At 56.5% G+C, this 26,907-nt stretch overlaps 3 protein-coding genes across 10 annotated transcripts in view; 1 reads left to right on the forward strand and 2 right to left on the reverse strand.

Annotated features, from left to right (window-relative positions):
- LOC133063732 (NADPH--cytochrome P450 reductase) overlaps nucleotides 1–11,663 on the forward strand; it is a 53,027-nt gene extending 41,364 nt beyond the window's left edge. For all 3 annotated transcript variants that reach the window (XM_061153455.1, XM_061153456.1, XM_061153457.1), the window contains 13 exons: nucleotides 3,053–3,181; nucleotides 4,621–4,770; nucleotides 5,182–5,306; nucleotides 5,684–5,773; nucleotides 6,121–6,219; nucleotides 7,191–7,307; nucleotides 7,411–7,529; nucleotides 9,269–9,450; nucleotides 9,558–9,707; nucleotides 10,004–10,274; nucleotides 10,358–10,503; nucleotides 10,583–10,668; nucleotides 11,156–11,663. In XM_061153455.1, the coding sequence (XP_061009438.1) occupies nucleotides 3,053–3,181; nucleotides 4,621–4,770; nucleotides 5,182–5,306; nucleotides 5,684–5,773; nucleotides 6,121–6,219; nucleotides 7,191–7,307; nucleotides 7,411–7,529; nucleotides 9,269–9,450; nucleotides 9,558–9,707; nucleotides 10,004–10,274; nucleotides 10,358–10,503; nucleotides 10,583–10,668; nucleotides 11,156–11,300 (1,809 nt within the window). In that variant the 3' untranslated portion in view covers nucleotides 11,301–11,663. The remainder of the gene's footprint in view (nucleotides 1–3,052; nucleotides 3,182–4,620; nucleotides 4,771–5,181; nucleotides 5,307–5,683; nucleotides 5,774–6,120; nucleotides 6,220–7,190; nucleotides 7,308–7,410; nucleotides 7,530–9,268; nucleotides 9,451–9,557; nucleotides 9,708–10,003; nucleotides 10,275–10,357; nucleotides 10,504–10,582; nucleotides 10,669–11,155) is intronic.
- Nucleotides 11,664–11,794: 131 nt separating this feature from the next.
- TMEM120A (transmembrane protein 120A) lies at nucleotides 11,795–17,367 on the reverse strand. Its single transcript, XM_061153459.1, has 12 exons — nucleotides 17,177–17,367; nucleotides 15,396–15,514; nucleotides 15,046–15,162; nucleotides 13,624–13,683; nucleotides 13,337–13,432; nucleotides 13,164–13,253; nucleotides 12,896–12,961; nucleotides 12,738–12,799; nucleotides 12,536–12,628; nucleotides 12,358–12,422; nucleotides 12,212–12,280; nucleotides 11,795–12,134 (listed from the first exon to the last, which is right to left on the reverse strand). The coding sequence occupies exons 1-12, from the start codon at nucleotides 17,255–17,257 to the stop codon at nucleotides 12,021–12,023; spliced, it is 1,032 nt and encodes a 343-aa protein (XP_061009442.1). The 5' UTR covers nucleotides 17,258–17,367; the 3' UTR covers nucleotides 11,795–12,020.
- A 1,649-nt stretch (nucleotides 17,368–19,016) lies between these two features.
- Nucleotides 19,017–26,907, reverse strand: part of STYXL1 (serine/threonine/tyrosine interacting like 1) — a 30,479-nt gene continuing 22,588 nt past the window's right edge. For 4 of the 6 annotated variants that reach the window (XM_061153464.1, XM_061153462.1, XM_061153463.1 and 1 more), the window contains exons 7-9: nucleotides 24,893–24,990; nucleotides 24,226–24,338; nucleotides 19,017–19,623 (exon numbers count right to left, since the gene is read on the reverse strand). In XM_061153464.1, the coding sequence (XP_061009447.1) occupies nucleotides 19,492–19,623; nucleotides 24,226–24,338; nucleotides 24,893–24,990 (343 nt within the window). In that variant the 3' untranslated portion in view covers nucleotides 19,017–19,491. Of the gene's footprint in view, nucleotides 19,624–22,822; nucleotides 22,868–24,225; nucleotides 24,339–24,892; nucleotides 24,991–26,907 lie in introns of those variants that run through there. The other 2 variants (XM_061153461.1, XM_061153466.1) reach the window with 2 other exon arrangements.

Raw genomic sequence — 26,907 nt, forward strand, 5'->3', positions numbered from 1 at the left:
GGAATATTGCTTATCTTTAGCACTTCCTTTGTGGCTTCCCCTGGGCTTCCCTTGTGGCTCAGCGGGAGACCTGGGTTCAATCCCTGGGTTGGGAAGATCCCCTGGAGAAGGAAAAGGCTACCCACTCCAGTATTCTGGCCTGGAGAACTCCATGGACGGTATAGTCCATGGGGTCACCAAGAGTCGGACACGACAGAATGACTTTCATTTAGCTCTTACAGAGAGAGCCGCTGTGACCACATAGATCAGTTTGCATATTTGCAAATACACTACAGTCCCAGATGTGGAACTGTTGAATCAAATGGTACATTTGTTTGTGATAGAAGCTGCCAAATTGTACCCCACCCCACAGGGGTCACATGAGGGCAGTCACTAGCAGGGTGTGAGAAAATCTATTCCCCCACACCTTTTGCCAACAGAGTCTACTATCAAGAGTTTGGGATTTTGCCCATTTTCTAGTTTAAAAAAAAGATTTATCTCTGTAGTTCTAATTTGCATTTTTTCTATGAATGAGTTAAAGCAAATTCTCATGTTATGGGATGGCTTTTCTTTTTTCTTTTTTAATAGATTCTCTGTTCAGCTCTTTTGCTCACTTTTTCTGTTGGGATTGATCTTTCTCAGGAAATTCTTTAGAATTATTAGGGAAGCTAACACTTGTCTGTGATATGACTTAAAAATATTTTTCCCAGTTGATAGTTTGTATGTCACTCAGCTTACTGTGTGTTTGTTTTGCCATGTAAAAATTCCATAGTCCGTTTTACTTTTCTTTCTATGACTACTGGACTTTGAGTCATCATTTGAAAGCCTTCCCCACTCTAAAGAGATAAAACAATTCTTCCATGTTTTCTCTTGTATCTTTATGATTTCTGTTTTCCATTGGGAATTTATCCTGGTGTAAGATGTAAGGTTTGGGTCCAACACGTTTTTACTTAGCTGTATAAATTCCATGTAATAAAGTCCATCTTGTCCCCACTAGTTTGGTCATAAATGTAATTCTCATTGGTATTTGAGTCTATTTCTACATTTTCCTATTCTGATACTTTGATCCAGTTGTCTATGTATAAACAATATCATACTGTTTAGTTATTATAACTTGTTTTAATATCTGTAGCACTAAGCACTTCCTCCCTCTCCCCATCACTCTTATTTTTCACTTTTCCTAGCTGTTACTTCATCTGTATTCACTTATTTTGGGTAACAGTTTTATTGGGATTTAATTCATGTCCCATACAGTTCTCCAATTTAAAGCTTACACACCAGTGATTTTTTTTTAGTGTATTCTCAGTTGCACAAACCATCACCACAGTCGATTTTAGAACATCTTCATCTTCCCCAAAAGAAACACTTTATTATTAGTAGTCACTCCAGTTTCCCCACCCTGAGCCCTAAGCAACTGTTCATCTACTTGTTGTCTCTATAGAGTTGCCTCTCCTAGACGTTTCATGTAAGTGGAATCATACAGTACCTGGCCTTTGGTGGCGTCTTTTACTCAGCGTCATGTCTTCAGGCTTCATCTGTGCTGTAGCAAGTGCCAGCACTTCTTTCCTTTCTGCTGCCAAATGGTGTTCCAGCAGTGGGTTCATACTTACTTTTCTACAAGATTTTTTAGGATCATGTTGTTGAAGGAAAAAAAGAGCTGTTCCAGTTTTTATTAGGACTGTGTTATTTCTGTATTACAGAGGGAGGACTGGCACCCTGTATGTTGAATCTCTCTGTGCAGAACCAGAGGGTCTTTCCATTCGGTTGGGCCCTTTGTCACTCAGTTGTTGTTATTGTTCTAGTTTAGTCACTAAGTCATATCTGACTTTTCTGTGACCTCATCGACTGTAGCCCACCAGGCTGTCTGTCCACGGGATTTCCCAGGCAAGAATACTGGAGTGGGTAGACATTCCCTTCTCCAGGGGGATCCTCCCGACCCAGGGATCAAACCTGAGCCTCCTGCAGCTTCTGTATTGGCAGGTGGATTCTTTACCACTGAGCCACCTGGGAAGCCCCTTGTCACTCAGTAGCTTCTTACGTGTTTCTGGTTTGGCTTATTTTTAAAGTTCTTTATATATTTTGATGCTACCATAACTACCATAGCTACTGTTTTATATTATGTTTACTTTCCTTTCCTTGATATCATAAGCATCATTTTAAAATACCTTTGTAAATGATTTTGAAATGATTTGTAGAAAATTCAGGAAATGAAAAAGGTATGAGAACAACATACAGCAGTTGTAATCCCTACGTTTTATTTTCGTCACCTGCACCTGTCAGTCAGGGCTCCATGCCAGACCAGACACCCCTCTAGGCAGTTTGGGCGCTGGAAAGTCTGCTGCTGAGGTCTGCAGAAAGGGACCAACCGGAACGTGGCCTGTGCCTCGCTTCCGGATGCTGCAGAGCACATCCCGTCGGCTGGACCAGTTTGCTGCATCCCTGACTGCAGGGAGCCTAGGGGATGGAGTTGGGCTTTTCCAGAGCTGCAGCAGAGGGTGCCGTGGGAGGAGGGCAGAGTCAGAACCTGTGAGCCAGTCTAGATGTGGTACCTCTCCCCACTGTCTAGGTTTTTATAAAGCATGTGTTATTACTTTTACAAACATCCGTGAAAACTCACCCATATTTTCCCACTTAGAGACTCTTGGTATATTTCATGCTGTTCTTTTTCCTTTTTGCGTGAATGTGTATAAGCTGTGCACACAGGTCGGGTGGGTATGTAACAAAATTGGATTATGCTATACATAGTCTTTGGTCACTTTTTTTTTTCTTTATGAAACGTTATTTCTGCTTTTTTCAAGTGTCATTTAAAGATGTGTCCACAGTGTAACTGAGCAGCTGTGTGTGTGGGTTACCTTGATGGCATCAGCTGGAGCTGGCTGAGCAGCCTCTGACCCCACCTGCCGCAGTGGCTGTGGTAGTGAGATGCTGGCCCGAGGGTGACTCAGAAAGACCTGAAGGAGGAAAGAAAGAGGGCGCCCTTAGGGGCCTGCCTGCCCCTGTGGTCACCTTGAGTCTCCGGTGAAGCCTGTGGCTCTTGGCCCCTCGCTGACCCCGTGTGTCCGGCCATCCCTAGGGCAGGAACATCATTGTGTTCTACGGCTCCCAGACGGGGACTGCTGAGGAGTTTGCCAACCGCCTGTCTAAGGACGCCCACCGCTATGGGATGCGGGGCATGGCAGCTGACCCCGAGGAGTACGACCTGGTGAGTGCTCACCGCGCCCTGACCCCTTCCTCCCAGGCAGTGCAGTTCCAGGGTGTTAAGGCAGGCGTGTCTGCGTCGTGGAGACACAGAGGTGGAGTTAGGCAAAGGCACAGGCAGGATTGGGCATCTCTTGTCGTTTGTCCCGGCAGCCAGGTGGCCTCTGGACATGGAGAACGCCTGGCCCAGGTGCGTGCGTGTGCGCTCCCTTCCCAGCTCTCCACGCTTCAGGCTGTACAGGCGCTGGGCAGGTGCCCCCAGAAGGGGCCTGGGCACCTCGTGGATTGGGTGTGGCCTAAAAGAGGACAGGGTCTCAGCAGGTCAGGAGAGGAACTGTCTCTTGTGTTCCCTCAACCCCCGCTCCTAGACTGCAGTGTCAGGGGAGCTGGACTCTAACTCACTCCCCCGACTGCCTGGGTGACCTGGCCTCACTGGGGGCCTCGTCTACAGGGAGGGGATGAGGGTGTTGGATGAGCCATTTCCAGGAACCCGGCAGCTCAGCTTTGCACGGAGGCTGTAAACTTGTGTGTCTGGGCTTGGGGAGGGCCCAGGAGAGCCCAGACACTGAGGGAAAAGCCCCCACTTGGGGCTACAGGATCCTTCCTCCCCCGTCTCCTCCTTCGGCCGTCCTCGGCACGTGACTCCTTCAGGCCCACACAGCGCTGTCTGCAAGACAGTCCCCACCTCCTGGCCCCAGCCACACCCAGCCCGTCTCTGAGGCTGTGGGGGCCAGCTCACCTTGCTCACTCTCCTCCCGGCACTGGCTCCTTTGCCAATCGTATCTCTCCAAAGTGCAGGAAACTTCCAGCAGTCTGCTTGCCTGTCTCTGAGACAGCCAGGCCAGCAGCCCCCTGGGGACACAGTGGGCAGAGAAGGGGGAGTGGTCCTTAGGCCCCAGGAGAGGCAGGGCTGACAGAGCAGCTCATCCTGGGAAGACGCCCCAGGGAGCACCTTCCTGCATCACCCCCGCAGGGTCATTGCCAGTCATCACGTGGGCTGTTGCCGCTCCACCGTGATGAATGAACTTCCCCTGAGAACCCCTGTCTTCTGAGTGCCAGCTGCTTCCCACCTGTGCCCCTCCTTCACCCAAACCAAACCAGCCCCCGCCTACCCCCCCACACACATCCTTTGGTCTTGGGGATGGCCCACTATCCCTCTGTCTTAGGACCTGGGTTTCGAGTTGGCAGACAGTTGGTTAGGAATCCCATGAACTCAGGCGCCCTGGGACTCTGTAGGGTGCTCCAGAGGTGGCACCGTGTTCCGAGTGCCCACTCCTGGCCTGGAACCCGCTGCTGCCGTCCACACCCAGGCCTCACCGTGTTCTCCTGGGCCTGCTGCCCCTTTGCTCTTGAGATGCACTCTGTCCACCAGCCCAGGACTCACCCGTCTGCACTCGGGAGCCGGCTTGGTCACAGTCACTGGGCCCTGCCTCTGTCCCCCAGGCCGACCTGAGCAGCCTGCCAGAGATTGAGAAGGCCCTGGCCGTGTTCTGCATGGCCACCTACGGTGAGGGGGACCCCACCGACAACGCCCAGGACTTCTACGACTGGCTGCAGGAGACGGACGCGGACCTCTCTGGGGTCAAGTACGCGGTGAGTCACCCGGTGGGCTCGTGCGCCCTCCAGGAGCTCGCGTCCGAGAGGGCACCTCCTGTTCCCACCTCGACCGCTGAGCCTGGGCCTGGCGGGGGGCTCGTAGGCGGGAGTCCCGGGGAGGGCTCACGGGTAACCCTCTCTTCTGCCCGGCCCGGCACTAAGAGCCCCGTTCCCGTGTCCCAGCCCCGCCGTGCCCGGGGCATCAGCTTCTAGAGACAAAAGGATGACCAGGATTCGGCCGGGCAAGGGAGCGGGTGGGGTGGACACCCTGCCGCTGCCAGGATCCAGGCCGAGGTGGCCGCGGAGGAGCCCGAGCTGTGGGTCCATGAAACAGAGCCACTCTGGGGCCTCCCCGGAGGTACGAGGTGTCTGGCCGGACGTGCTGACCCTGGCCCCTCACGCACACAGGTGTTTGCCCTCGGGAACAAGACCTATGAGCACTTCAACGCCATGGGCAAGTACGTGGATAAGCGGCTGGAGCAGCTCGGTGCCCAGCGGATCTTTGATCTGGGGCTGGGCGACGACGACGGGAAGTGAGTCCCCCCACCCCAAGCCACCCTCAGCACCCCCTGGGCTATCGTGTGTCGGGAGCCCCAGGTTCAGGCTGGCCGGGGCCCAGGAGGGCAGGACAGAGCCGTGGTGTCGCCTCACCCCTGTGACCTGCCTCACCACCGGGGACCACCAGGCCCACCTTCTTTGCTTGTCCACACCCTCCCGGCTCACCCAGCTCAGACGGGGCTTCCTGTGGTTACTGCAGACCCTCTGGACGCTTCCTGCTGCCCTGGGTTACATCACTGGGCGGGCTGGTGTGAAATGAACCCTCGAACTTGGAGGGTGAGCCAGGGGACAGAGGGTCCAAGCTGGCCTGGCAGCCCCGTCTGGCCCCGGGCTCATCCCCTCTGGTCCGCAGCCTGGAGGAGGACTTCATCACGTGGCGAGAGCAGTTCTGGCCGGCCGTGTGCGAGCACTTCGGGGTGGAAGCTACGGGAGAGGAGTCCAGGTGAGTGCGTGCACCTGGGACCGTGGGTGGGGAACCGGCCCGGTGGGTGCAGTGGGGCTGGGGGAGGCTCAGTTGGGGTGTGGAAGGGGCCTGGGCCCAGGTGCTTGGGCTGTGCCTGCACGCGAGGGTCAGGGTGGGCTTCCTGGCCTCCTCAGGGCTGCTGGCCCGGCTGCCCCTCCTCTCCTGCCTGCCCCGCACTCACGCATCTCCTTCCTTGTGGGTCACGCCTGGCCCCACGTCGCCCAGGCGTGCCCCATGGCCTCGCAGCCTCGCTCCCTCCTGGGGACCCTCCCCTAGCCTCCTGCCTCTCCCAGCCCTCGGCCTCACCCTGGGTCTGCCTCTTCCAGCATCCGTCAGTATGAACTTGTAGTCCATGCGGACATGGACGGGGCCAAGGTGTACACGGGCGAGATGGGCCGCCTGAAGAGCTACGAGAACCAGAAACCGTGAGTACAGAGCCAGGCCGGCCAGGGCTGGCCGCGCGTGTCTCCGCAGGCCTTTCCTGCCAGGCCCCATCCCATGGGCTTCCTCATCCCCCCATCCGGGAGGGGCCCTGGCTGGGGCCACCCACACGTCCGTTTCCACCCAGAGGAGGGCACGAAGCCCGGAGCAGAGAGACGGGGGGCTGCTCCGAGCCCAGGGTCCTGGGGACCCCTCCCCTCTTGGTGGTCCTTTGATCCAGAGCGTGGCCTTGGAGAGACTGGCACTTGCTCAGTTTGTACTTCATTTGCCTGTTAAATATCCGGGGGTGGGGGATGCCCACCGCTTCCTGGACCAGGACGTAGCAAGTTCAGCCCTGGGTCTAGGCTGAGCCTTGGCCAAAGGGCTCGCTTCCTTCAAATCTGCCTCCATGTTTGGACTTTTTTGTCCAAAGTGTTCCTCTCTGGGGCCCCTCACTTGCACCTGGGCCCCACCCAGACTCCTGCTGGAGCCGCCCAGGAAGGTCCTCCTTGACCCTCCAGCAGCCCCACTCTAGGCAGCCACTGCGGTTGCAGCCGACAGCCCGTTGCAGTGACTTCCCAGGGGGATAGCCTGGCTCCTGCCTCGCTCAGTCCCAGGCCATCACTCAGGACCCAGGCCCTTGCTCCGTCTTACGGAACCACCTTCTTGGGCCAGGCCCTCCTTGTGCTCTGCCCACCAGTGGGTACCAGGGGCGGAGGCTCCCCCAGGTTTCAGACCAACCCCAGTATCTGTGTCTGTAGACAGGGACACTGATAACCCAGCTTTGTCCCCTTGGGGGTGCTGGGATCACCGCCTTGGGGGGAGCTAGGAAAGCCCTGTACCTCATTGGAGAGGTTTCCTCCTGACCCAGGAGGCCAGCTTTGAGGTTCCCATGTTCTGTGTGGTCAGAAGGGTCCTTGTGGGTGCGGACATTCAGACCGGAGGCCTGGCTCACTGCACTGCTCTCCCCACCCAGCCCCTTCGACGCCAAGAACCCGTTCCTGGCTGTCATCACCACCAACCGGAAGCTGAACCAGGGAACCGAGCGACACCTAATGCACCTGGAATTAGACATCTCAGACTCCAAAATCAGGTACCAGCTGCTGCCACCCCCCTCCCCAAACCTTCCACCCAGGCCTCCTGTTCCCGCACAGAGCTTCCCTCCACCCTCCCCCTGAGCCTCGCATCACCCCCAGGTATGAGTCCGGGGACCATGTGGCTGTTTATCCGGCTAATGACTCTGCCCTGGTGAACCAGCTTGGCGAGATCCTGGGTGCCGACCTGGATGTCATCATGTCCCTGAACAACCTTGACGGTGAGTCCTGGGTCCCAGGCCTCCCCCTACCTGGGCCTGAGGGTGCTGGTGGGAATGGGCCCCCTGACAAGGCCCAGAGGTTGAGTTTCTGCTTGGACCTAAAGCCTGGTGTCCTGGAAGCCCTCACACCCAAGACACGGGGGGCAGGTTGCAGAGCAGGCCGGGAGGCAGGGGAGAAGGCAGGCCGCCTTCCGGGCTCTCCACCCCTCGCTGCCGTACTCCCTTGAGGGGACGGGGGCCCGAAGACAGAGCCAGGCCCGGCTGCCCGCACAGCCCGTGTCCTGTGGGGAGAGCGCCACAGCCAGTGGCCAGAGGCCCCTCCAGCTCCAGGGGCCCGCGGCAGCAATCCTGACAGACTCTAGGTCCACTGAGGGTGCTCAGCCTGCACCCTGCCGAGGGCAAGGCCGCCCCGCCTGAGCCTCTGACTGCGACCCCCAGCGCCCCGCACTGCCCACCGACCTGGGGTGCAACTCGGCCTGGCCCTGCCCGCTTGCTCACCGTGTCCTCGGTGACCCGAGCCCGGGCTGCTGCTCCGCACCTCTCAGGGTTCCAGAGTCGGCCTTGAGAGGACAGGAAAGGGGCTGATCTGCACCGGAATTCCTCGTGCTGGCAGGGGACCTGGTGGCCTGTGGACCACGGACCGGTCTTCCTCTCACTGGGGGGGCAGTGGTGGGGGTTGGGGGAGGCCTTGTGCCTCTGAAGCAGCACCTTTCTGGGGTGGGGGGTTGTCGGTGCTCACTTTCTCCCAGGAGTGCCTGAGCCCCTGTGGTGGGGGGCCCTTCTCTGCCAAGGGCTGCTCTGAGGAGGCTCAGAACGCGAGGCAGAAGTGGGACTTCAGAAGGAGCGCCCACACCTGCCCCGTGGTGCAAGGCCTGAGCCCCAGCTTCTGAGCCCACACAAGAGGGTGCCTGGGCGCGGGGAACACCTGCTGCTTGATGTGGGCGCTGGGTACACAAGGACGTTCAGTTTGCGAAAATCCGTCAGGCACTGCTCACGTGACTTGTACACCCTATGTAGGTCGTGTTTCAGTAAGTTCAACCCTTCCCCCAAAGCTAGGCCCACAGCCCTCCAGGCTGAGCCGCCCTGGGCCAGGCCCTCTCCTCTCTGGGTGGCTTGCCAGCCTTGTGCTTCTCTGGGGCTCGTTGGTGCACAGGAGCCAACACCCGTGCGGTCGTGCCTGTAGGAGGTGGAGTCACTCCGGGGTCCAGCCCTGCTCGGGCCTGGACGAGGGGAGGTGTCAGTAAGGCCGGCCTGTTGACTGTGGCAGTGGAAGCCCCTCAGCAAGGGCTGGCGGAGCGCCTGAGTGTACAAGATGCCGCCCCAGACGCTTGGCATGTGGTCGCCCCATGCACCGACCTCCGCTTGTGTCCAAGAATAAAACCTGAGCTGGAGGGGGCCTGTCATCACAGCTGAAGGCCCAGTATTGGCATCTCACTGTCAGAGCCTGGCGTCCCAACAGTGGACCAGGTCCAGGCCGCAGGCAGGCAGGCCGGCCCCACTGGGGGGCTCCCCCTCGGCCACCCTGTCTGAGCAGTGACTGTCCTGGATGGGGATGGTGACAGGCCGCCCCCAGCAGCATCCTGCCTCTGATGAGACTGCCTATCCAGCAGCCGAAAGCCTCAAGCCTTGCCCCAAAGCCAAGGAAGACCCCGAGAGAGCTGGCCTTGCTTCCTGCCCACCGAGCCTTGGCCCACCCGCCCCGGGAGGCCCCTCACCCTGAACCCTGCCTCTCCTTGCAGAGGAGTCCAACAAGAAGCACCCCTTCCCCTGCCCCACCTCTTACCGCACGGCGCTCACCTACTACCTGGACATCACCAACCCACCGCGCACCAACGTGCTCTACGAGCTGGCCCAGTATGCCTCGGAGCCCGCCGAGCAGGAGCAGCTGCGCAAGATGGCCTCCTCGTCGGTCGAGGGCAAGGTGGGCCTGCCCCCGGCGCCCTGAGCGCCAGCCCCCCGGCCCGGCCACTCCCCGGGCTGCCTGGGCCCCGGGGCCGCTCGCCGTCTCACCCACGTCTGTGCCCCCAGGAGCTGTACCTGAGGTGGGTGCTGGAGGCCCGGCGGCACATCCTGGCCATCCTGCAGGACTGCCCGTCCCTGCGGCCCCCCATCGACCACCTGTGCGAGCTGCTGCCCCGTCTGCAGGCCCGCTACTACTCCATCGCCTCGTCCTCCAAGGTGGGGGCTCCGGCCCGCCCCCCTAGAGAAGACAGTGTTGGCTTCTCAGAGAGCCCGGGGTCTCTGGGCCGCAGCCTCAGCTCTGCCCCAAGTCCATGGGCACTTTGCTCAAGACTCCCGGGCTGTGTATCCAGAAGGCTGGACCGTAAGATCGCACCCTGCCCTCCGGCCCTGGTGCCAAGAGCCAGTCAGGCCGGCTGCCAGGAAGGGGCCCTGAGCAGAGACCCCGTGACGGGGTGGGTGGCAGGAGGGAAGGGGCCTCGGGCACCGCCACGCTCACCCCTGCGCACCCCCAGGTGCACCCCAACTCCGTGCACATCTGCGCCGTGGTCGTGGAGTACGAAACCAAGACGGGCCGCATCAACAAGGGCGTGGCCACCAGCTGGCTGCGGGCCAAGGAGCCGGCCGGGGAGAACGGCGGCCGGGCCCTGGTGCCCATGTTCGTGCGCAAGTCCCAGTTCCGCCTGCCCTTCAAGGCCACCACGCCCGTCGTCATGGTGGGCCCCGGCACCGGCGTTGCCCCCTTCATAGGCTTCATCCAGGAGCGGGCCTGGCTGAGGCAGCAGGGTGAGTGTGCGGGGTCCCGGGCAGGCTCCAGGCAGGGGGCCGGGCCTGGGGCTCCTCGCTCACCCCTGTTGCCCCTGCTCCAGGCAAGGAGGTGGGTGAGACGCTGCTCTACTACGGCTGCCGGCGCTCTGACGAGGACTACCTGTACCGTGAGGAGCTGGCCGGCTTCCACAAGGACGGCACCCTCACCCAGCTCAACGTAGCCTTCTCCCGGGAGCAGCCCCAGAAGGTGAGGCCTGGGACAGGCCCCGGGGGTGGGGGGTATGCAGAGTGCGATATGCCTTCCTCACAGGCACCCCAACCCCCAGGTCTACGTGCAGCACTTACTCAAGAAGGACAAGGAGCACCTGTGGAAACTCATCCATGAGGGGGGCGCCCACATCTACGTGTGCGGGTGAGTGGCAGGGGCGAGTTGGGCAGAGGCGGGTGAGTGGGGCACAGGAGGGGTGAGGGGAGCAGAGGAGGGGGTGAGTGGGGCAGAGGAGGGGTGAGGGGGGCAGAGGAGGGGTGAGGGGGGCAGAGGCGGGGTGAGGGGGGCAGAAGACGGGCAGAGGAGGGGTGAGTGGGGCAGAGGGGGGTGAGGGGGGCAGAGGTAGGGGGTGAGTGGGGCAGAGGGGGGTGAGTGGGGCAGAGGAGGGGTGAGGGGGGCAGAGGGGGGTGAGGGGGCAGAGGTAGGGGGTGAGTGGGGCAGAGGAGGGGCAGAGGGGGGTGAGTGGGGCAGAGGGGGGTGAGTGGGGCAGAGGGGGGGTGAGGGGGGCAGAAGACGGGCAGAGGAGGGGTGAGTGGGGCAGAGGGGGGCAGAGGAGGGGTAAGGAGGGGCAGGGGGGCTGTCCTGCCCGTGGAGAGGCCCTTCCTCAGTGCCACCTCCCTCCTGTGCGCAGGGACGCTCGGAACATGGCAAGGGACGTGCAGAACACCTTCTACGACATCGTGGCCGAGCAAGGCGCCATGGAGCACGCCCAGGCTGTGGACTACGTCAAGAAGCTGATGACCAAGGGCCGCTACTCCCTGGACGTGTGGAGCTAGGCTGCCCGCCCTGCTCCGCCGCTCGCGCCCTACAGACTTGCCTCCCCATCATGTAATCACACGCCTCACTCCCTTCTGTGGTCTCCTGGGTGGCTCTGCCAGGTGCCACTCTGCCGGGTGCTTACCTGCCCCAGAGGCAGGCCCAGGACAGAGGCTGCTCCCATGAACCTGCGCCCTCCGGCCATCAGCCTGGGGGCGCAGCCGAGGGTGACAGGCTGTGATGTGAACGCCTCCTGGCCCTCGGTGGCTGAACACAGAGGTCTGCCTCTCAGCTGAGTGAGGCCTGGCCCCTCCCCATGATTTTCAATGAGTGTAAATAATTTTAAATAACCTCTGGTCCTTGGAATAAAGTTGTTTTCTGTATTTGCTGGGTAGTGGTTGCACAGATCTGAGGCCTCCATCTGGGTCTCCTGAACTCAGACCCCAGAGACACCTTGGGAGCCCCCAGGCCCCCCAGGCCCGTCTCAGCCGCAGGAGCACACACACCGAGGCTCTCGGAGCCTTTTCCTTTATTCAGGCCACCGGCGCCCAGCTCCCACGGGGCGGGGACACAGGCCCAGGTCCTCCTCTCCAGTAAAGCCATCAGGGCCCACAGAGCCCACAAAACCCCGGGGAGGACGGAGAGACCCTCCCAGACATGGGGAGCCCCCACCCCCTCCACACAGAGGTTCAGAAGCCCCTTCCAGGCCGGAGGTGCCGTCGGGCAGGGAGGGCCCAGCCTCATTCTTTCTTGCTCCCATGCAGCTGGTTGTGGAATTTCTGGTGCACGACCCGCAGGGTGGTGAAGAAATTGCCGAGGAAGAGGAGGAGGAAGGGGAAGCCGCACATGAGCACCTGGAGGAGCAAGCGGGGTCAGGACGGAGGCCAGGCCTGCCCTCCCCTCGGCCCCTCCAGGCGGGGGCCCAGCTCACCTGCCACTCCTTGCACTCGGGGTCCCGGGCCAGGTTGAACAACGTCAGTGCATTAAAAAGCTGCCAGAACTGGGAGGGAGCGGGCTCTTACACACGGTCCCTGCTCGAGACAGCCAGGTGGACGGGGGGGCTCGGGTACAACTTACGTGTCCGAAGAAGAGGAAGGGCAGCAGGAACGTGAGGCCCCGCCACATCCAGGACTGGAAGCCTTCTGCAGGGGCAGAGCGGGCAGAGGACCCGTCACTCAGACCCTGAGCCAGAGGCAAGGACAGGCCCTCCCGGCTCCGTCAGGACTGCAGGGCGGGGCGGCCTCGCCCGACTCACCCACGGTGAGGTCCATGGTGTGCCGCTCGCCGAGGGCCCGCAGGCGGTACAGACAGCCGCTCTGGTAGTAATACTGGAGGAACTGCACAAAACCTGGCGGGGTCAGGGGCGGGCATCAGGACAAGGCTGGAGTCCCACGTCCCTGCCCGCCCTTCCCTGGGGGGCGAGCCCTAAGCAGAGCAGGGACCTTGGAGACACTCACTCTGGTACATGGAGAAGGACAGGAACTGGTTCCGGAACTTCTGGTACATGAGGCCATCGGGCCTGAGAGCAGAGGGCGGGGTGGGCACTTAGGGACACCCCCCCTTCTCCTTGCCCCTTGCTCCCCCGGAGGCCCTGGGACCAAGCCGACCTGCTCACCATGTCAGCATGACTCCCGACAGGAACGTGGACACATAGTGATGGAAGACCCACCAGCCTTTGATCCTGTGTCAGGAAGCCACCGTCACCCCTGTCTCCTCAGCCCCAGGATCAGGGCTCGGGGGGCAGGAAGTGGGGCTGCAGTGGGAAGGAGCCAGTACCCACCCTGCTTCTCAGAGGGCCGTGGCGCCCCCTGCCCCCACTTTCCAGGGCAGCTCCAGGGGCGCTCCGCCCTCCACCCCCGGGGCTGGGCCCCACCCTCGCCCACCTGGAGCCGTTGTTGATGAGAATGCTTTCGCGGATGGTCAGGGTGCAGTAATACCAGACCAGCAGGAAGTTGAAGGCAGCATCTGTCACCCTGCGGGGAGGGGTGCAGAGGGCGGATGCTGGCGCCTGGAGAGGGTCCGGGGGGCCAGCCCCCACCCCCCACTGGACACCCACCTGGAGTTGAGGAGGAAGCGGCAGGTGAAGGAGATGAGAATGAGGATGATGGTGAGGTAGAGCTTGAACTTCTCGTACTCGTCTTTGTAGGCAAACCTGGGGGGACACACTCGTGGGACAGGCTGGGGTGCTGGTGGGGCCCACCCAGGCCTCCGGACGGGCTGCTTGTGGTGCCATCGGGCAGTGGCCCCCGAGCCCCAGGCTCAGCCAGGGAGGCTGGGGCAGGCTGGAAGGGACCCACGGGTGGGAAGTAGGGGGCAGGGAGGAGCCTGGTGACCACAAATTACTTAGCCTGCTTGCTCAGGAGTGTCACGTTGACGTTGCCCAGGACCAGGCTCAGATACAATCTGGGGGAGGAGAGGTAGCCTTCAGCCCCAGGCCCACCGCAGCCACCCACACCCGTGACCACACCTCGACCTCCTGCCAACCCTGAAGGGTGCCATCACCCACCCCATCCAAGCTCCTCTCGTCTGAGAGTCACAGCCCTGTACCAAGAGGCAGCACCTATACAGGCCCTTGCGTGTTCGCATGCAAGCCCCAGGCCAGGGCTCACAGCGGTTCTGAGGCCGGCCTGCGGCCACGCAGAGGTTACAGGGCACAGCATGGGACAGAGGCCAGGCTGCCTCTCCCCGCGCAGCGAGCTCCTCCCTCTCCCATTCCCAGGGGCAGCCCTCCCCCAAACCTTCAGGCAGGTGACATCTTCCCTGCTGCCTCCCCACCCTCCTCTCTGCACGCCCCTCCTCCCAGACCACCCCTTCCCACGGCCCCGGGGACTTCCCTCCACTGCATACTGAGCCTCCCTGCGGTCTCGCCCTCCACAGGCCCCACCTCTCAGCAGGCAGCGATGCTCACGTCCTTCCTATGTACAAACTCACACCCCCAAACAGAAGCGACTCCTCAACCCTCACGATGAGCTCTAGTTGCTAGTTTCCAGGCACTAGTTTCTCCTTCCACTCACCTCCAAGCTTCGGAAGCGTGGCCTGAACCTGGCTGTCTCCTCGGCTCTTCTGTCATCCCCAGTATCACCTTTCCAGCCCCACCCTCCTGGAAGTGGTTCTCTCCAAGGTCACCCGGACTTCCAGGAAACATTCCCCTTCCGTGTTACCTCTGACCAGCCCCCCATGCTGCCCCCAGGGGCCATCTGATCTCAGGCTACGGGCCACTCCTTCCTCCCCTGCCTTCTGGGACATGCTTTCTCCCAGCTTTCTCACTGCCAGCTGTCTCTCTGCTGGATTGTTTTCCCAGAGCCCCGGGTTCTGCCACGTCCTCTGCTGTGACTGCGGCTGATCTAAGTGCATAATTGAGCTGTCGCTCTCTCCTGCACACTGGGCCAGAGGGAGGCGCCGCAGGCTGGCTCCTGCTCTGGTCTCTCCGCAACCTTTCACCTCCTACCCCGTGCTCTGGACGTGACACCTGCTGTTGCACCTCTCCAGGTCCAGCCGGCTCCCTCCTCTTTATCCTTCATGACGCAGCCCAGGCGTCACCTATCCCAAGAGGCTTTCTCCGGCCTCCCAAGTGGTGAGGTACCCATCTGTGCTCTCCCTGATTCTCGGCACGTCCCGCACAAAGCACCCGTCATCACAGCGGGTGCTGTCACTGAGGCTGTCCCTGAGGGAGCACCGGGTCTGACAGCTCAGCCCGAGTGGGTCCAGGAAACCAGGCAGAGGAAGACGGGGCTGTGAACCGAGCTTGGAGGAGGGGAGTCTCACCCATTCTTCTTGGGCAAGTAGGCCTCCATATCGAAGAAGAGGCCCTGTCGCTCCTTGATCTGATTTTCTAGCTCCTGCGCGGCTTCCTCGGCCTCTGACGGGAGGGAGGGTTTGCATCTGCAGGTGGGGCCGCAAAAGCCAGAGTCAGAACACCCGACACCTAGGGGGGCAGGAGAGCAGACGCAGCCCAGAGAGGGGAGAAGTGGTGCCCGGGGACACCTACGAGTCAGCACCAGCTCCCTACCCCACCAGGTCCGACACCCACACCCGGTCCACGGCCAGGGGTATGAGGAGGAAGGGCATGGCGGCGGGGCGGGGGGGGGGGCCCTGTGGGGGGGATGGGTCCTAACTTCTTCAGGACAAGGGCCAGCTCCTGGAGCCGTTTCTTCTGCCGAGTGATGGAGCTAGTACAGTTGTTCTGCAGTTTGGTCAGCTCCTCCAGCTTCAGGCGGTACAGCCGGTGGGTCTCCTGGGGACCAGGGAGGAGGAAGGCTCAGGCTGGCTAGGGGACCCCTGAGCCAGAGCCTGCTGGGAAGGGGGTGGGGCACAGACTCGCCCAGGGCTCCCCGAAAGGGTCTCAGCAGGAGAGGCGGCAGCCAGCTGAGCCAGCCTCAGGAACGCCCCAAGGGTCCTCTCTCTCCAAGGCAGGCAAGGAGACAGGGATCTTCCAGCAAGCCCAGGAGCCCCCCAGCACGTCGGCCCCAGAAACAGATGCGTTCTCGGAAGCTTTTCTTAGTCTCAGCCTATCTACTAGCTGTTCCCACCCCCTCTGGCCATCCTGAGTCTGCATTCCAAGCCCACAGGTCCACAGTCTGGACCAAGCAGGCGGCCTGAAGCCATCCCTCGCCTTCTCAGAGCCTCTCGTCCAGACAGCCTGCAAGGGCGAGGAGAGCTGAGGTTGTCCAATATGACTGCAGCTCTGGGACTCCCAGCATCTTCCTCCCGGGTTAAAGGTCACCAGGCTTCAGCCCTTGGACCTCTTGCTGTAAGACCATTCATTCCTCTACCCTTCCCCCCAGCACCTTTGGCCCAGGGCTTCCCAGAGCACTTTGCCCCCTGGGGTGAGTCTCGAGAAGGAGCAGCCTGGAGATGGGGGGCAAGGGGCAGTGTGAGGAAGGTCAGGCAGGGGCTGAGGCCAGGATGGTGGTGCCCAGGCTCGGGAGCCTGGGTCTGCTCTGCTCAGGGCCCTGGGGAGAAGCACGAATGATAGTGGCTTGGCCAGGACAGGCCAGGGGGCAGTCAGGCTTAATGTGGACAGGAAAGGGCTGGAGCCAGTCCAAGAGAGGCAAAGGCCTGATCAAGTGCCCAGCTGGCCTGGGCTCTACCCTGGCTGGGGTTTGTTTCTCCTGCTCAAGGAGGGGCCACCTCGGCCTACCCCCAGCCACACACTCCCCTGTCCACCTGTCCACGGAAAAGCACAGCGGCCCATAGCAGCCAGATCCAGACAATACCGCCACCCCCCTCACCCTCGGCTTCCACTGGTCTCAGAGAGACTCCCATCCCTGTCAGGCCCCTGAGGTCTCTTGGCAGGGCCCCGCCCACCCACTTTCCCCTCACTCTCTGCAGCAGCCACGTGGTCCTGTGTGGTTGGAAGCTGTCCTGTGCCCTGGACCGGCCTCGCCCCCATCCAGGGACTTCACCTAAATCCCACTTCCCCGGACCAAGGCCTGACGGCCTCCCGTCCTGCTCCCCAGCCACACTCAGCCCAGACCGCGCGGCCCGAGGGAGGGGAAGGCCGGGCCGGCCAGCGCCCAGGCGCTTTGGCTCGGTGATTGACCCAAGACTGGCCCTGGTTAGCTCTGACTCTCCTGGGAGGGGTCCAGGTCGGAGTGGGGGCCTCTTTCCGAGGTCTTCACGAGAGACCGGAGGTCTGCCCGGGTCAGTAGGGTCACTCCAGAGTCGCGGCGGCTGCGCGGGCGAAAGATACCACCGCCGGACATTGATTTGAGGCCGAAAGGAGGGTCCAACCGGGGACACCGGGACCCAGGGCCTCGCTGCCGTCAGGAGCAACACCAGGGTCCCCCACCCCTGACCCCGAGCTTTCCGCAGCCTGACCCGGGGCTACCCGACCCTTGACCCCGAGCCAGACAGACACGGCTCGGAACCAATGGGAGCCCGAATTGGCGCTCACCTGGATGCCGTGGAAGTCCTGCTGCAGCTCCTCCCAGTCCCGTAGGCAGTCGCCCAGCGGGCCCGGAGGCGGGGGATGCATTGCGGCCGGGCCGCGGGCCGGAGGAGCCGAGAGTCGAGGACAGAACCACAACCCCGGCCGGCCCGAGGCACCTCCGCCTCCGCCGCCTCCGCCCCCGTCCGCTTCCGGGCTCGCGCCGCCGCAACCACCAATGGGGAAAAGCCTGGGGCCGCGAGCCCGCTGGCCCCGCCCCCCGCCAGAGCCAATCCGGGGCCGGGACTGGGCTGGGGCGGGGCCACATGCTCCGCGAGCCGCTGGCCTGGCCGCTCCAGCGTGGAGGGCGGCGGCAGCCCCCCGCCGGGGCTCTACCCGGGATGCCAATTGCGTGGTGCTGCCAGCAGTGTCCCTGCCGGTCACGCCGGGAGTAAACCAAGGCCCAGGGAGGTGGCAGTCTGCCTCAAGCACTTGCCCCCTGGGGAAGCTGCTCTTTGGCAGGGAGGCAATTCCGAGCCTCTTCTCTTGCTTGGATTTTTACGAGGGCCTCTTTATGTCTCCCTGTCTCCAAGTTCACCGGTACTGCCCCTTCACACAGACACCAGGCTACCCTGACTAAAACACAAAGCCAATCCCTACCGTGTCCCTGCTGAAAACTTGCCGGTGGCTCTGACCTGCTTACCGGGAGGTGCCTAAGCCACAGATCTGCAGCCATCCCAGGCTCCGCTCCAGTTCAAGTGCTCACTAAAGCCTATACTGCCTGAAAAGCCCTTACCCCTGAGCAAAAAGCCACTGCTTGAGGGCATAGGCTTCTTTTGGGGTGCGGGGAGGAGGGGGTGCGGGGGTGCTCCTCCAACCCTCTGTAGAGTCCTAGCAGGCGACATGGCGTTCACCTGTATGCCTCGGCCCTGTCCAGGTGGTGGAAATGTTTGCTTAATGAATGTGGACAGACATGTTAAATGCTCCATCAGTCCCCTTGTCCCTTGACTCCAGGCTTTTTCGGTGGGTGCTGCCCTCACTTGGAATCGCATTTCTGAGGAAAACTCCCTTTAAGACCTGAGGAATTTCTAGAAACCCTGGCACGGGGTTGGAATGGAAACAGTGAGAGACTTTATTTTGGGGGGCTTCAAAATCACTGCAGATGGTGACTGCAGCTATGAAATTAAAAGATGCTTGCTCCTTGGAAGAAAAGCTATGACAAACTTAGACAGCATATTAAAAAGTAGAGACATTACTTTACCGACAAAGGTCTGTCTAGTCAAAGCTATGGCTTTTCCAGTAGTCATGTATGGATGTGAGAATTGGATTATAAAGAAAGCTGAGCACCGAAAAATTGGTGCTTTTGAACTGTGGTGTTGGAGAAGACTCTTGAGAGTCCCTTGGACTACAGGGAGATCCAACCAGTCAATCCTAAAGGAAATCAGTCCTGAATATTCATTGGAAGGACTGATGCTAAAGCTGAAACTCCAATATTTTGGCCACCTGATGTGAAGAACTGACTCATTTGAAAAGACCCTGATGCTGGGAGGGATTGAAGGCAGGAGGAGAAGGGAACAACAGAGGATGAGATGGTTGGATGGCATCACTGACTCAATGGACATGAGTTTGAGCAAGCTCCGGGAGTTGGTGATGGACAGAGAAACCTGGTGTGCTGCAGTCCATGGGGTCGCAAAGAGTTGGACACGACTGAGCGACTGAACTGAACTGAACTGGCGTGGGGGATGGGAGGGTGGGAATCTCTTCGTGGTGAACACAGCCAGGCAAAAATGAGTGGGGAGCAACAAAAGGAAAGATCCAGCCCACAAGCAATGGACCAGTGGGAGCACTGCGGAGTGATGGAGATGAGGCAAGGAGATGCCCTTGTGCCATGAGTCTCTCAAAGCTGTGAAGCCTGGCACCTGAGCCAAGGCTGGGTTTGGCATCTCTGGGGCTGGGGATCTCCTCCAGTGGGTGGGCATTTTGACACCCCCTGTGGAGCAACACAAGGCTGGGGGAAAACTTGGAGCTGCCTAGGGGCAGCCTCCCAAAGGACCACATTATGGGAGACAGGAGGGGCAGCTGCTCTGGCAGCCAGATGCTCCTCCCAAGGCAGCCTTGGGAGTGCAGTGGGGGTGATCCAGACGCCCAAGGGATGGGTTCTTGCTGAGTCTGAACACCTTCTATGTGGCACCAATGAGGAACCCGGGAAGAACCACTGCAGGAGGCTGACACAAGGCTCCAGGCAACAAAGGCCTTCTTATTCCTGGGTTATACACCCTGGCCGACTACCCACAAAAAGCCCCCAAGTCAGGTTCTTCTGGCCCCATAGCTGGACCACAGAATCAGTAGGGTGGATTCTGGATGTCCGTGACGATGTCTCCGAGGACAACCTTCTCCCACTCTGACAGCTGAGCCACCAAAGCCCGATTTGGGCGCATGTTGTTTTTACACTTCTTGAGGTAGGCCCAGGACCTCTGTGAACCAAGGAGAGAAAAGTAGAGTTCAGGTTTGGACCTGGACCCCTTTCACCTTGAAGAGAGCCAGCTCAGGAGGAACAAGAGACACTTGCCCAGGGGCCAGCAGCATAGCTGCTTTGTCCAGCCCAGGGCAGGACAAAGAAACAGCAGCAGCCGGGGGTTAGACTAGGGCGTAGGGGTCAAGGGGCTGGCTCTGCCTTGGGCAAGCCCATCTGCACCTCTGCTACTGAATGCAGAGACAGAAGTCACTCCTCTGTCAGATGGCTCCGTGAAGGCTGAGAAAACATGTGAAGCCTACTGTGGACGAGGAAGCACCATGCCCATGCCTGCCACCCAGTGCTGCCTCAAAAAGATTTGCTCTGGATTTCCCTGGTGGTCCCGTGGTTAAGAATCCTCCCGTCAAGGCAGGGGACACGGGTTTGACCTCTGGTCACAGAAGATTCCACATGCCTCAAAGCAACAAAGCCGGTGCACCATAGCTCCTGAAGCCTGCGTGCCCTAGAGCCCCTCTGTAGCAACACAAGAAGCCCCTGCAGTGAGAAGCCCACCCATGCACCACAACCGAGAGTAAGCCCCACTCTCCGCACGTAGAGAAAGCCCTCAGGTAGCAACAAAGATCCAGCACAGCCCAAAAGGATATAAATAAATAAAAACAACGGTTTGCATCGGAAGTGGGTAAATTAATGGAAAGAAGAAGAGAACTTGGGCAAATTCTCTGAAGAAGGAAAACTGAAGCTGCCTTCATTCAAGTGCCCATCACAAAATACAGGAAAGGTTATCTCATGAAGGAAGGTCATCAGCTGGTCTCCATCTGATGGAGGAAAAAGGCAAAAGGCAAAAGCGGTGCCTCAGCAGACTGTAGAACAGAAAGAAACCATCTCAACATAACAAAGGTCACATATCAAACAGGTCACATCATACTCAGCGGTCAAAGACTGAAAGCTTTTCCTCTGAGACTATGGGGAACAAGGCAAGGTGCCCACTTCCACCACTTCTATTCAACATTGTACTGGAAGTCCTAGCTGGGGAAATTAGGAAAAAAGAAAAGAAAAGGCATCCAAATTGGAAAATACAAAGTTTTGCAGCTCTGTTTGCAGCTGATATGAACTTAAGAATTTCATATGTAAAAAACCTTAAAGAGTAAATACAAAAAAAAAAAAACCACAAAAACAACCCACAACTGTTAGAATGTAACAAAGTTGCAGGATACAAAATCAGTTGTGTATCTAACTAACAATGAACAATCTGAAAAGGAAGTTAGGAAAATTTCATTTATGCTAGCATCAAAAGAATAAAATTCTTAGCAACAGGGACCAAAATGAGCAGGGGGTGGAAGAAAGGAAGAAGCTTCCAGAAGGTTGGGTAGTGGGGAGACAGTGAGTGAGTGGGCTTCAAAGCAGTGTGGAAGGCTTTGTGGCAGAAGTTACTACGGGGAAATGCTGAGAAAATATGAGGAAGGTGGGAGAAAGCAGAATAAGGTGTTCTCATCACAAGTAGAGAGATGCATGCTGTTTTGATATGAAGTGTAGACATGGGGAAGTGGAATCCCTAATCTCCCACATGGGCCAAAAATTAACCTTTTAGAGGCCAGATGGCGCAGGGCAAAGTTGCACAAATAGTAACCATGTGTTAACATATCTGGAGAACATGGTAATAAAAAGCATGTTCACAAGTGTGCATTTGCCTCTTTAAAAAAAAACCTCTCAAAAATGTATCAAGGGACATACCTTAACATAATAAAGACCATACATGACAAGCTGACAGCTAACATCATACTCAACGGTGAAAAGCTGAAAGCTTTTCTCTAAGATCAGAAACAAGACAAGGATGCCTACTCTTACCACGTTTATTCAACATAGTTTTGCAAGTCCTAGACAGAGTAAGAAAAAGACATCCAAACCGGAAAGGAAGAAGTAAGACTGTCCCTCTTGGCATACAACATACTATATATAAAAACCCCAAAGACTTCACAAAGACACTGTTAGAATGAATAAACAAAGCAGTAAAGTTACAGGATACAAAATCAATATACAAAAATCAGCTGTGTTTCTATACACTGATAAAAAAACTATCAGAAAGAGGAATTAAGAAAATAATCCCAATTGTGTCAAAAGGGTAAAATACCTAGAAATAAATTTAACAAGGAGATGAACTTGTACACTGAAAACCATGACAATGACGAAAGAAATTAAAGACGCTAGTAAACAGAAAGATATTCCATGCTCATGGATTGGAGGAATATTGTTAGAATGTCCATACCACCCAAAGCAATCTACAAACTGAACACAAACCCTATCAAAATCCCAATGGTATCTTTCAGAGAAATAGAACAAACAATCCTAAAATTTGTATGGAACAACAAGACTCCAAATAGCCAAAGCAATCTTGAGGAAGAAGAACAAAGCTGAAGGCATCATACTTCCTGGTTTCAAACTATATTGCAAAGCTATAGTAATAAAAACAGTATGATATTGGCATAAAATATAGACACATATATCAGTGGCTCAGAAGAGAACCCCCAGAAATAAGCCAATACATATATGGTCAATTTAGGATAAAGAAGCTAATAATATACAATGGTGAAAGAACGGTCTCTTCAATAAGTAGTGCTAGAAAACTGGACAGCCACATGCAAAAGAATGAAACCGTTGGGAATTCCCTTGCAGTCCAGTGGTTAGGACTCTTTGCTTCCACTGCTGGGGGCCCAAGTTCAACCCCTGGTCAGGGAATTAAGATCCTGCAAGCCATGCAGCCAAAGGAAAAAAAAAAGAATGAAATGGGACTACTATCTTACACCATACACAAAAGTCAATTCAAAGTGGATTAAAGGCTCGAATAGAAGACCTGAAACCATTAAATTCCTAGAAGAAAACACAGGCAGTAAACTCCTTGACATCAATTCGGTGGTGACTTTTAGGAATTGACACTCAAAGCAAAGGAAACAAAAGCAAAAATAAACAAGTGGAACTACATCAAAAAGCTTCTGCACAGCCAAGAAAACCATCAACAAATTAAAATGGCAATCTGGACTTCCCCAGTGGTCCAGTGGTTAAGGCTCCACACTTTCACTGCAGGTAGGCACAGGTTCAATCCCTGGTGGGGGTACTTAGATCCTGCATGCTGTGCAGTGCAGTCAGGAAAAAAAAAAAAAGATTACAAAGAAGCCTGTATATTGTCGCTTGCTTATTTAACTTACATGCAGAGTACATCATGTGAAATGCTGGACTGGATGAAGCACGAGCTGGAATCAAGATTGCAGGGAGAAATATCAACAACCTCAGATATGCAGATGACACCACCCTTATGGCAGAAAGCAAAGAGGAACTAAAGAGCTTTTTAATGAAAGTGAAAGAGGAGAGTGAAAAACCTGGCTTAAAACTCAACATTCAAACAACTAAGATCATGGCATCTGGTCCCATCACTTCATGGCAAATAGATGGGGAAACAATGAAAACAGTGACAGACTTTATTTTGGGGGGCTCCAAAATCACTGCAGATGGTGACTGCAGCAATGAAATTAAAAGATGCTTGCTCCTTGGAAGAAAAGTTATGACCAACCTAGATGGCATATTAGAAAGCAGAGACGTTACTTTACTGACAAAGGTCTATCTAGTCAAAGTTATGGTTTTTCCAGTAGTCATATATGGATGTGAGAATTGGACCATAAAGAAAGTTGAGCGCCAAAGAATTGGTGCTTTTGAACTGTGGTGTTGGAGAAGACTCTTGAGAGTCCCTTGGACTGCAAGGAGATCCAACCAGTCCATCCTGAAGGATATCAGTCCTGGGTGTTCACTGGAAGGACTGATGCTGAAGGTGAAACTCCAATACTTTGGCTACCTCATGTGAAGAGTTGACTCATTGGAAAAGACCCTGATGCTGGGAGGGATTGGGGGCAGGAGGAGAAGGGGACGACACAGGATGGGATGGTTGGATGGCATCACTGACTCGATGGACATGAGTTTGGGTAATCTCTGGGAGTTGGTGATGGACAGGGAGGCCTGGTGTGCTGCGGTTCATGGGGTCACAAAGAGTTGGACACGACTGAGTGACTGAACTGAGCTGAACAGAGAAGGAAAAGGCAACCTAAGAAGTGGGATAAAATATTTGCAAATTGTATAACTGATAATGGGTTAATACTCAAAATATATAAAGAACTCATACAACTCAACAGCAAAAAAAAAAAAACCTAACAAAAAAAGTCCAAATAATCTGATTTTTAAAAGGGCTAAGATTCTGAATAGGTATTTTCCCAAAGAAGACATACAGAGGGCCAACAGGTACACTGCAGTAGCCAAAACGCACCTCCCTTAGAGAACCCTGAAGAAACGCTAGTAGAGAGATGGGCAGCAGTGGGGGTCACGCAGATGGCGCTGCTGGCCACAGCCTTGCCCAGCCTGGGTCCTGGCCTGCCCCAGGTGCCCAGCCTCAGGCCTCTAGCCCAGGTCTTGGCACCCTGTCCTTGGGTGTGGAATGTTAGGTAAAGCCCTTGACCCTTCTCTCTCAACCCCTCACCATCAATTAATGTCCCGAGGCAGTGCTGGGGACCCATTCCTTTGAGGTGCAGTTCTGACTTCACCTCCTGGACCAGGGAATACATACCTTCAGGGTCTGCCCGTTCCGATGCATAAGGTAGGCCAGGATGGCCGCACAGCTGCGGCTGATGCCCAAGGTGGAAAAGACCAGGATGACGGAGTTGAGCTCCAGGTGAATGTCTGGGGAGGGAAGGAAAGGTGGAAGGCTGTGCGTGGCTCCTTTCCCTGAGGATCCTGAAGACGACTGGCCTCAGTGGATCCATGAGTAGGTTCAGAACCAGCACACCATGGTCTAGGCAGGTCACGTGACAGCGCTAGGATACTGTTTCGTTGCCTGGCAAATGATGCATTTAGCATCATCATACAGAGGCTTTCTCTGAGCTATCTGTGCTTCCTTCCCAGGAAGGTCGGCCACTGGCTGACTTCCCCACGTGGGGATGGAAGGACCGTACCCAACAGGCAGCTGGGTGCTGACAGAGGCTGTGTAGCCTGGATGTGAACCACAACCAGTGAGCACTGGCTGTGGGGCTTGGGCACTCGAAGCCACCGTTTCTCCATCTGGAAAATGTGGTAACGGGATACTGCCTGCCTCACGAGGTTCTGCACTGTGCTTAGCCCTGCCCTTTTTCTCCTGAGAGCTGGGAGTCACCGGCAGCAATAGGTACGAGGCGCCACGGCCCCCTCTGCTCCCCGGGCACAGGCCGGTCGGGGCCTGGCTGAAGAATGCCCCTTACCAATGAAGTGACAGAGGAGGCGTAAAAAGGGTGTAATGCTTGCTTCCAGGGAATCTTCTATCTGGATGTGCAGAAGCCTGTCGGCATCACCTACAAAACTAAACAGAAGAAAAGCACGTAATTAGGCAGACTCGCCCGGAGCCTGGCTGTGGTGTCCTTCATCCACAGCAACAGGACTGCAAGGGGAGGATGCTGAGCTGGCAGCAGGGAGATGGGGGCAAATAAATGATACCCTCTCAGAAAAAGAGCACCTGCCTCAGAGGGGTGTTGTGTAGATTAAATCAACTCATCTATGTAAGGCATTTAGCAATCTGCTTGGCACCGTATTCAATAAATGGGATGTTGTTATTATTAACCAAACCTGGTGCTTTCCTGGAACACAGTGCAGATGGTGAGGATGGAAATATGTAATGAGTCTGCTATGTTAAATGGAGGAAGCAAGACTGACAGAGAGTCAATTGACAAGACTGATGGACAGTGGTGGGACTCCTGTTTTAGATAGGGTGGTCAGGGAAGGCTTTCCTGAGGAGGTGATATTGGGAAGAGGTTTAAAGGAGGTGACAGGACAAGCCAGGCGGTTATCTGAGGAAAGAGTGTTCCAGGTAGAGGAGAATCCAAGGGCAAAGGTTCCGAGGGCCAGGATATTTAGTATGCTTGAGAAACATCATGGGGATCAGAGTGGTGAGAGCTTTATGAGCAAGGGAGAGAGAAGAGGGAGATGAGGCCTGTGGCCCGTTCATTGAGAAGATGGAGCTTGGCACAATGCCTGGTGTGCAGTGAGCACTTGGTAAATGTTATTTATGAAGAACACGGCCTACTGGTCATTCACTGTGGCATGCAGAAAGGTGCAGTAGATTCAAGAATAAAAATATTCTGGTTTAGTTTCTGCATGAGCACTTGCTGTGACAAATACAAGCACAATTCACCATGCATGCGTGCATGCATGCATTCATTCATTCTGTCCATCCATCCTTCCCTTCCCCTTCCTCTCTTGCTCCCTCCCCACCCGACCACCCACCCACCATCCATTCATCCATCTATCCCCAACCATTCATTCTTTCCTCAGACACTTGCTCAATGCCTATAGTGTGCCAGGCCTTGAGCTGGACCCTAGTGGACACAAGATAAATCAAATAGGGCCTCTCCGAGCTTCAAGGAGCTCTCACCCTGATGGGAGAGGTATACACACAAACAAATGGCTAATCCAATTGGCTAGGCTTTAGGATAAAGACCTACATGTGCTACTGAAGAGGAGGGGCCGGGCAAAGTCGAGGGAGCTGGGGAAAGCCTAACAATGGGGGAAACATCTGGAAGGAGGAGGTTGAAGGATACAAAGTTAACGTATAAAAATCAACTGGATTTCCACATACTAGCAACAATCAGAAATTTAAATTTTGTTTATTTATTTGGCTGCAGTGTGTAGCTTGCGAGATGGTTCCCTCACCGGGGACTGAACCCAAGGCCCTAGGAATGAAAGTGCCACGTCCGAACCACTGGGCCACCAGGGAAGTCACATGACTTTTGGCAGGATTCAGTTTCTCACAGGCTCTTGGACCGAGGGCCTCAGTTCATCACTAGCTGTTGGCTGAAAACCATCAGGCCTTTGCCATGCAGACCTGTCTCCAGAGGTCTGATAGCATGGTGGCTGACTTCCTTCAGCATGAGTGAGCAAGACAAGGTAAGACAGAGGCCACGGTCTTTCTGTGACCCAATACCAGAAGTGACAGCCCATCACTTCTGCTTTATTCCATCCATTAATGCACCTCAGTAAATCTGGCCCAAATGCTGTGAATGGTAGGTGGTGGGGAGTCACCAGAAAGATTGCAAAGACATATTCCATATTTCCCTTTCGTTGATTTCTGTTGAGTCAGTCGTCAGTCTAATTACTGTTCCTTTGAAAGTCATGTCTTACTTACCTGCTTCTTTTCACTTCTCTCTCTCGTTCTCAGCAGTCTCACTAAGTGCCTTGATGTGATTTTCTTTAGATTTATTGATTTTCATAGAGTAATTTTTAT

Source organism: Dama dama, chromosome 10, assembly GCF_033118175.1.
Source record: "Dama dama isolate Ldn47 chromosome 10, ASM3311817v1, whole genome shotgun sequence".
NCBI lineage: Eukaryota > Metazoa > Chordata > Mammalia > Artiodactyla > Cervidae > Dama > Dama dama.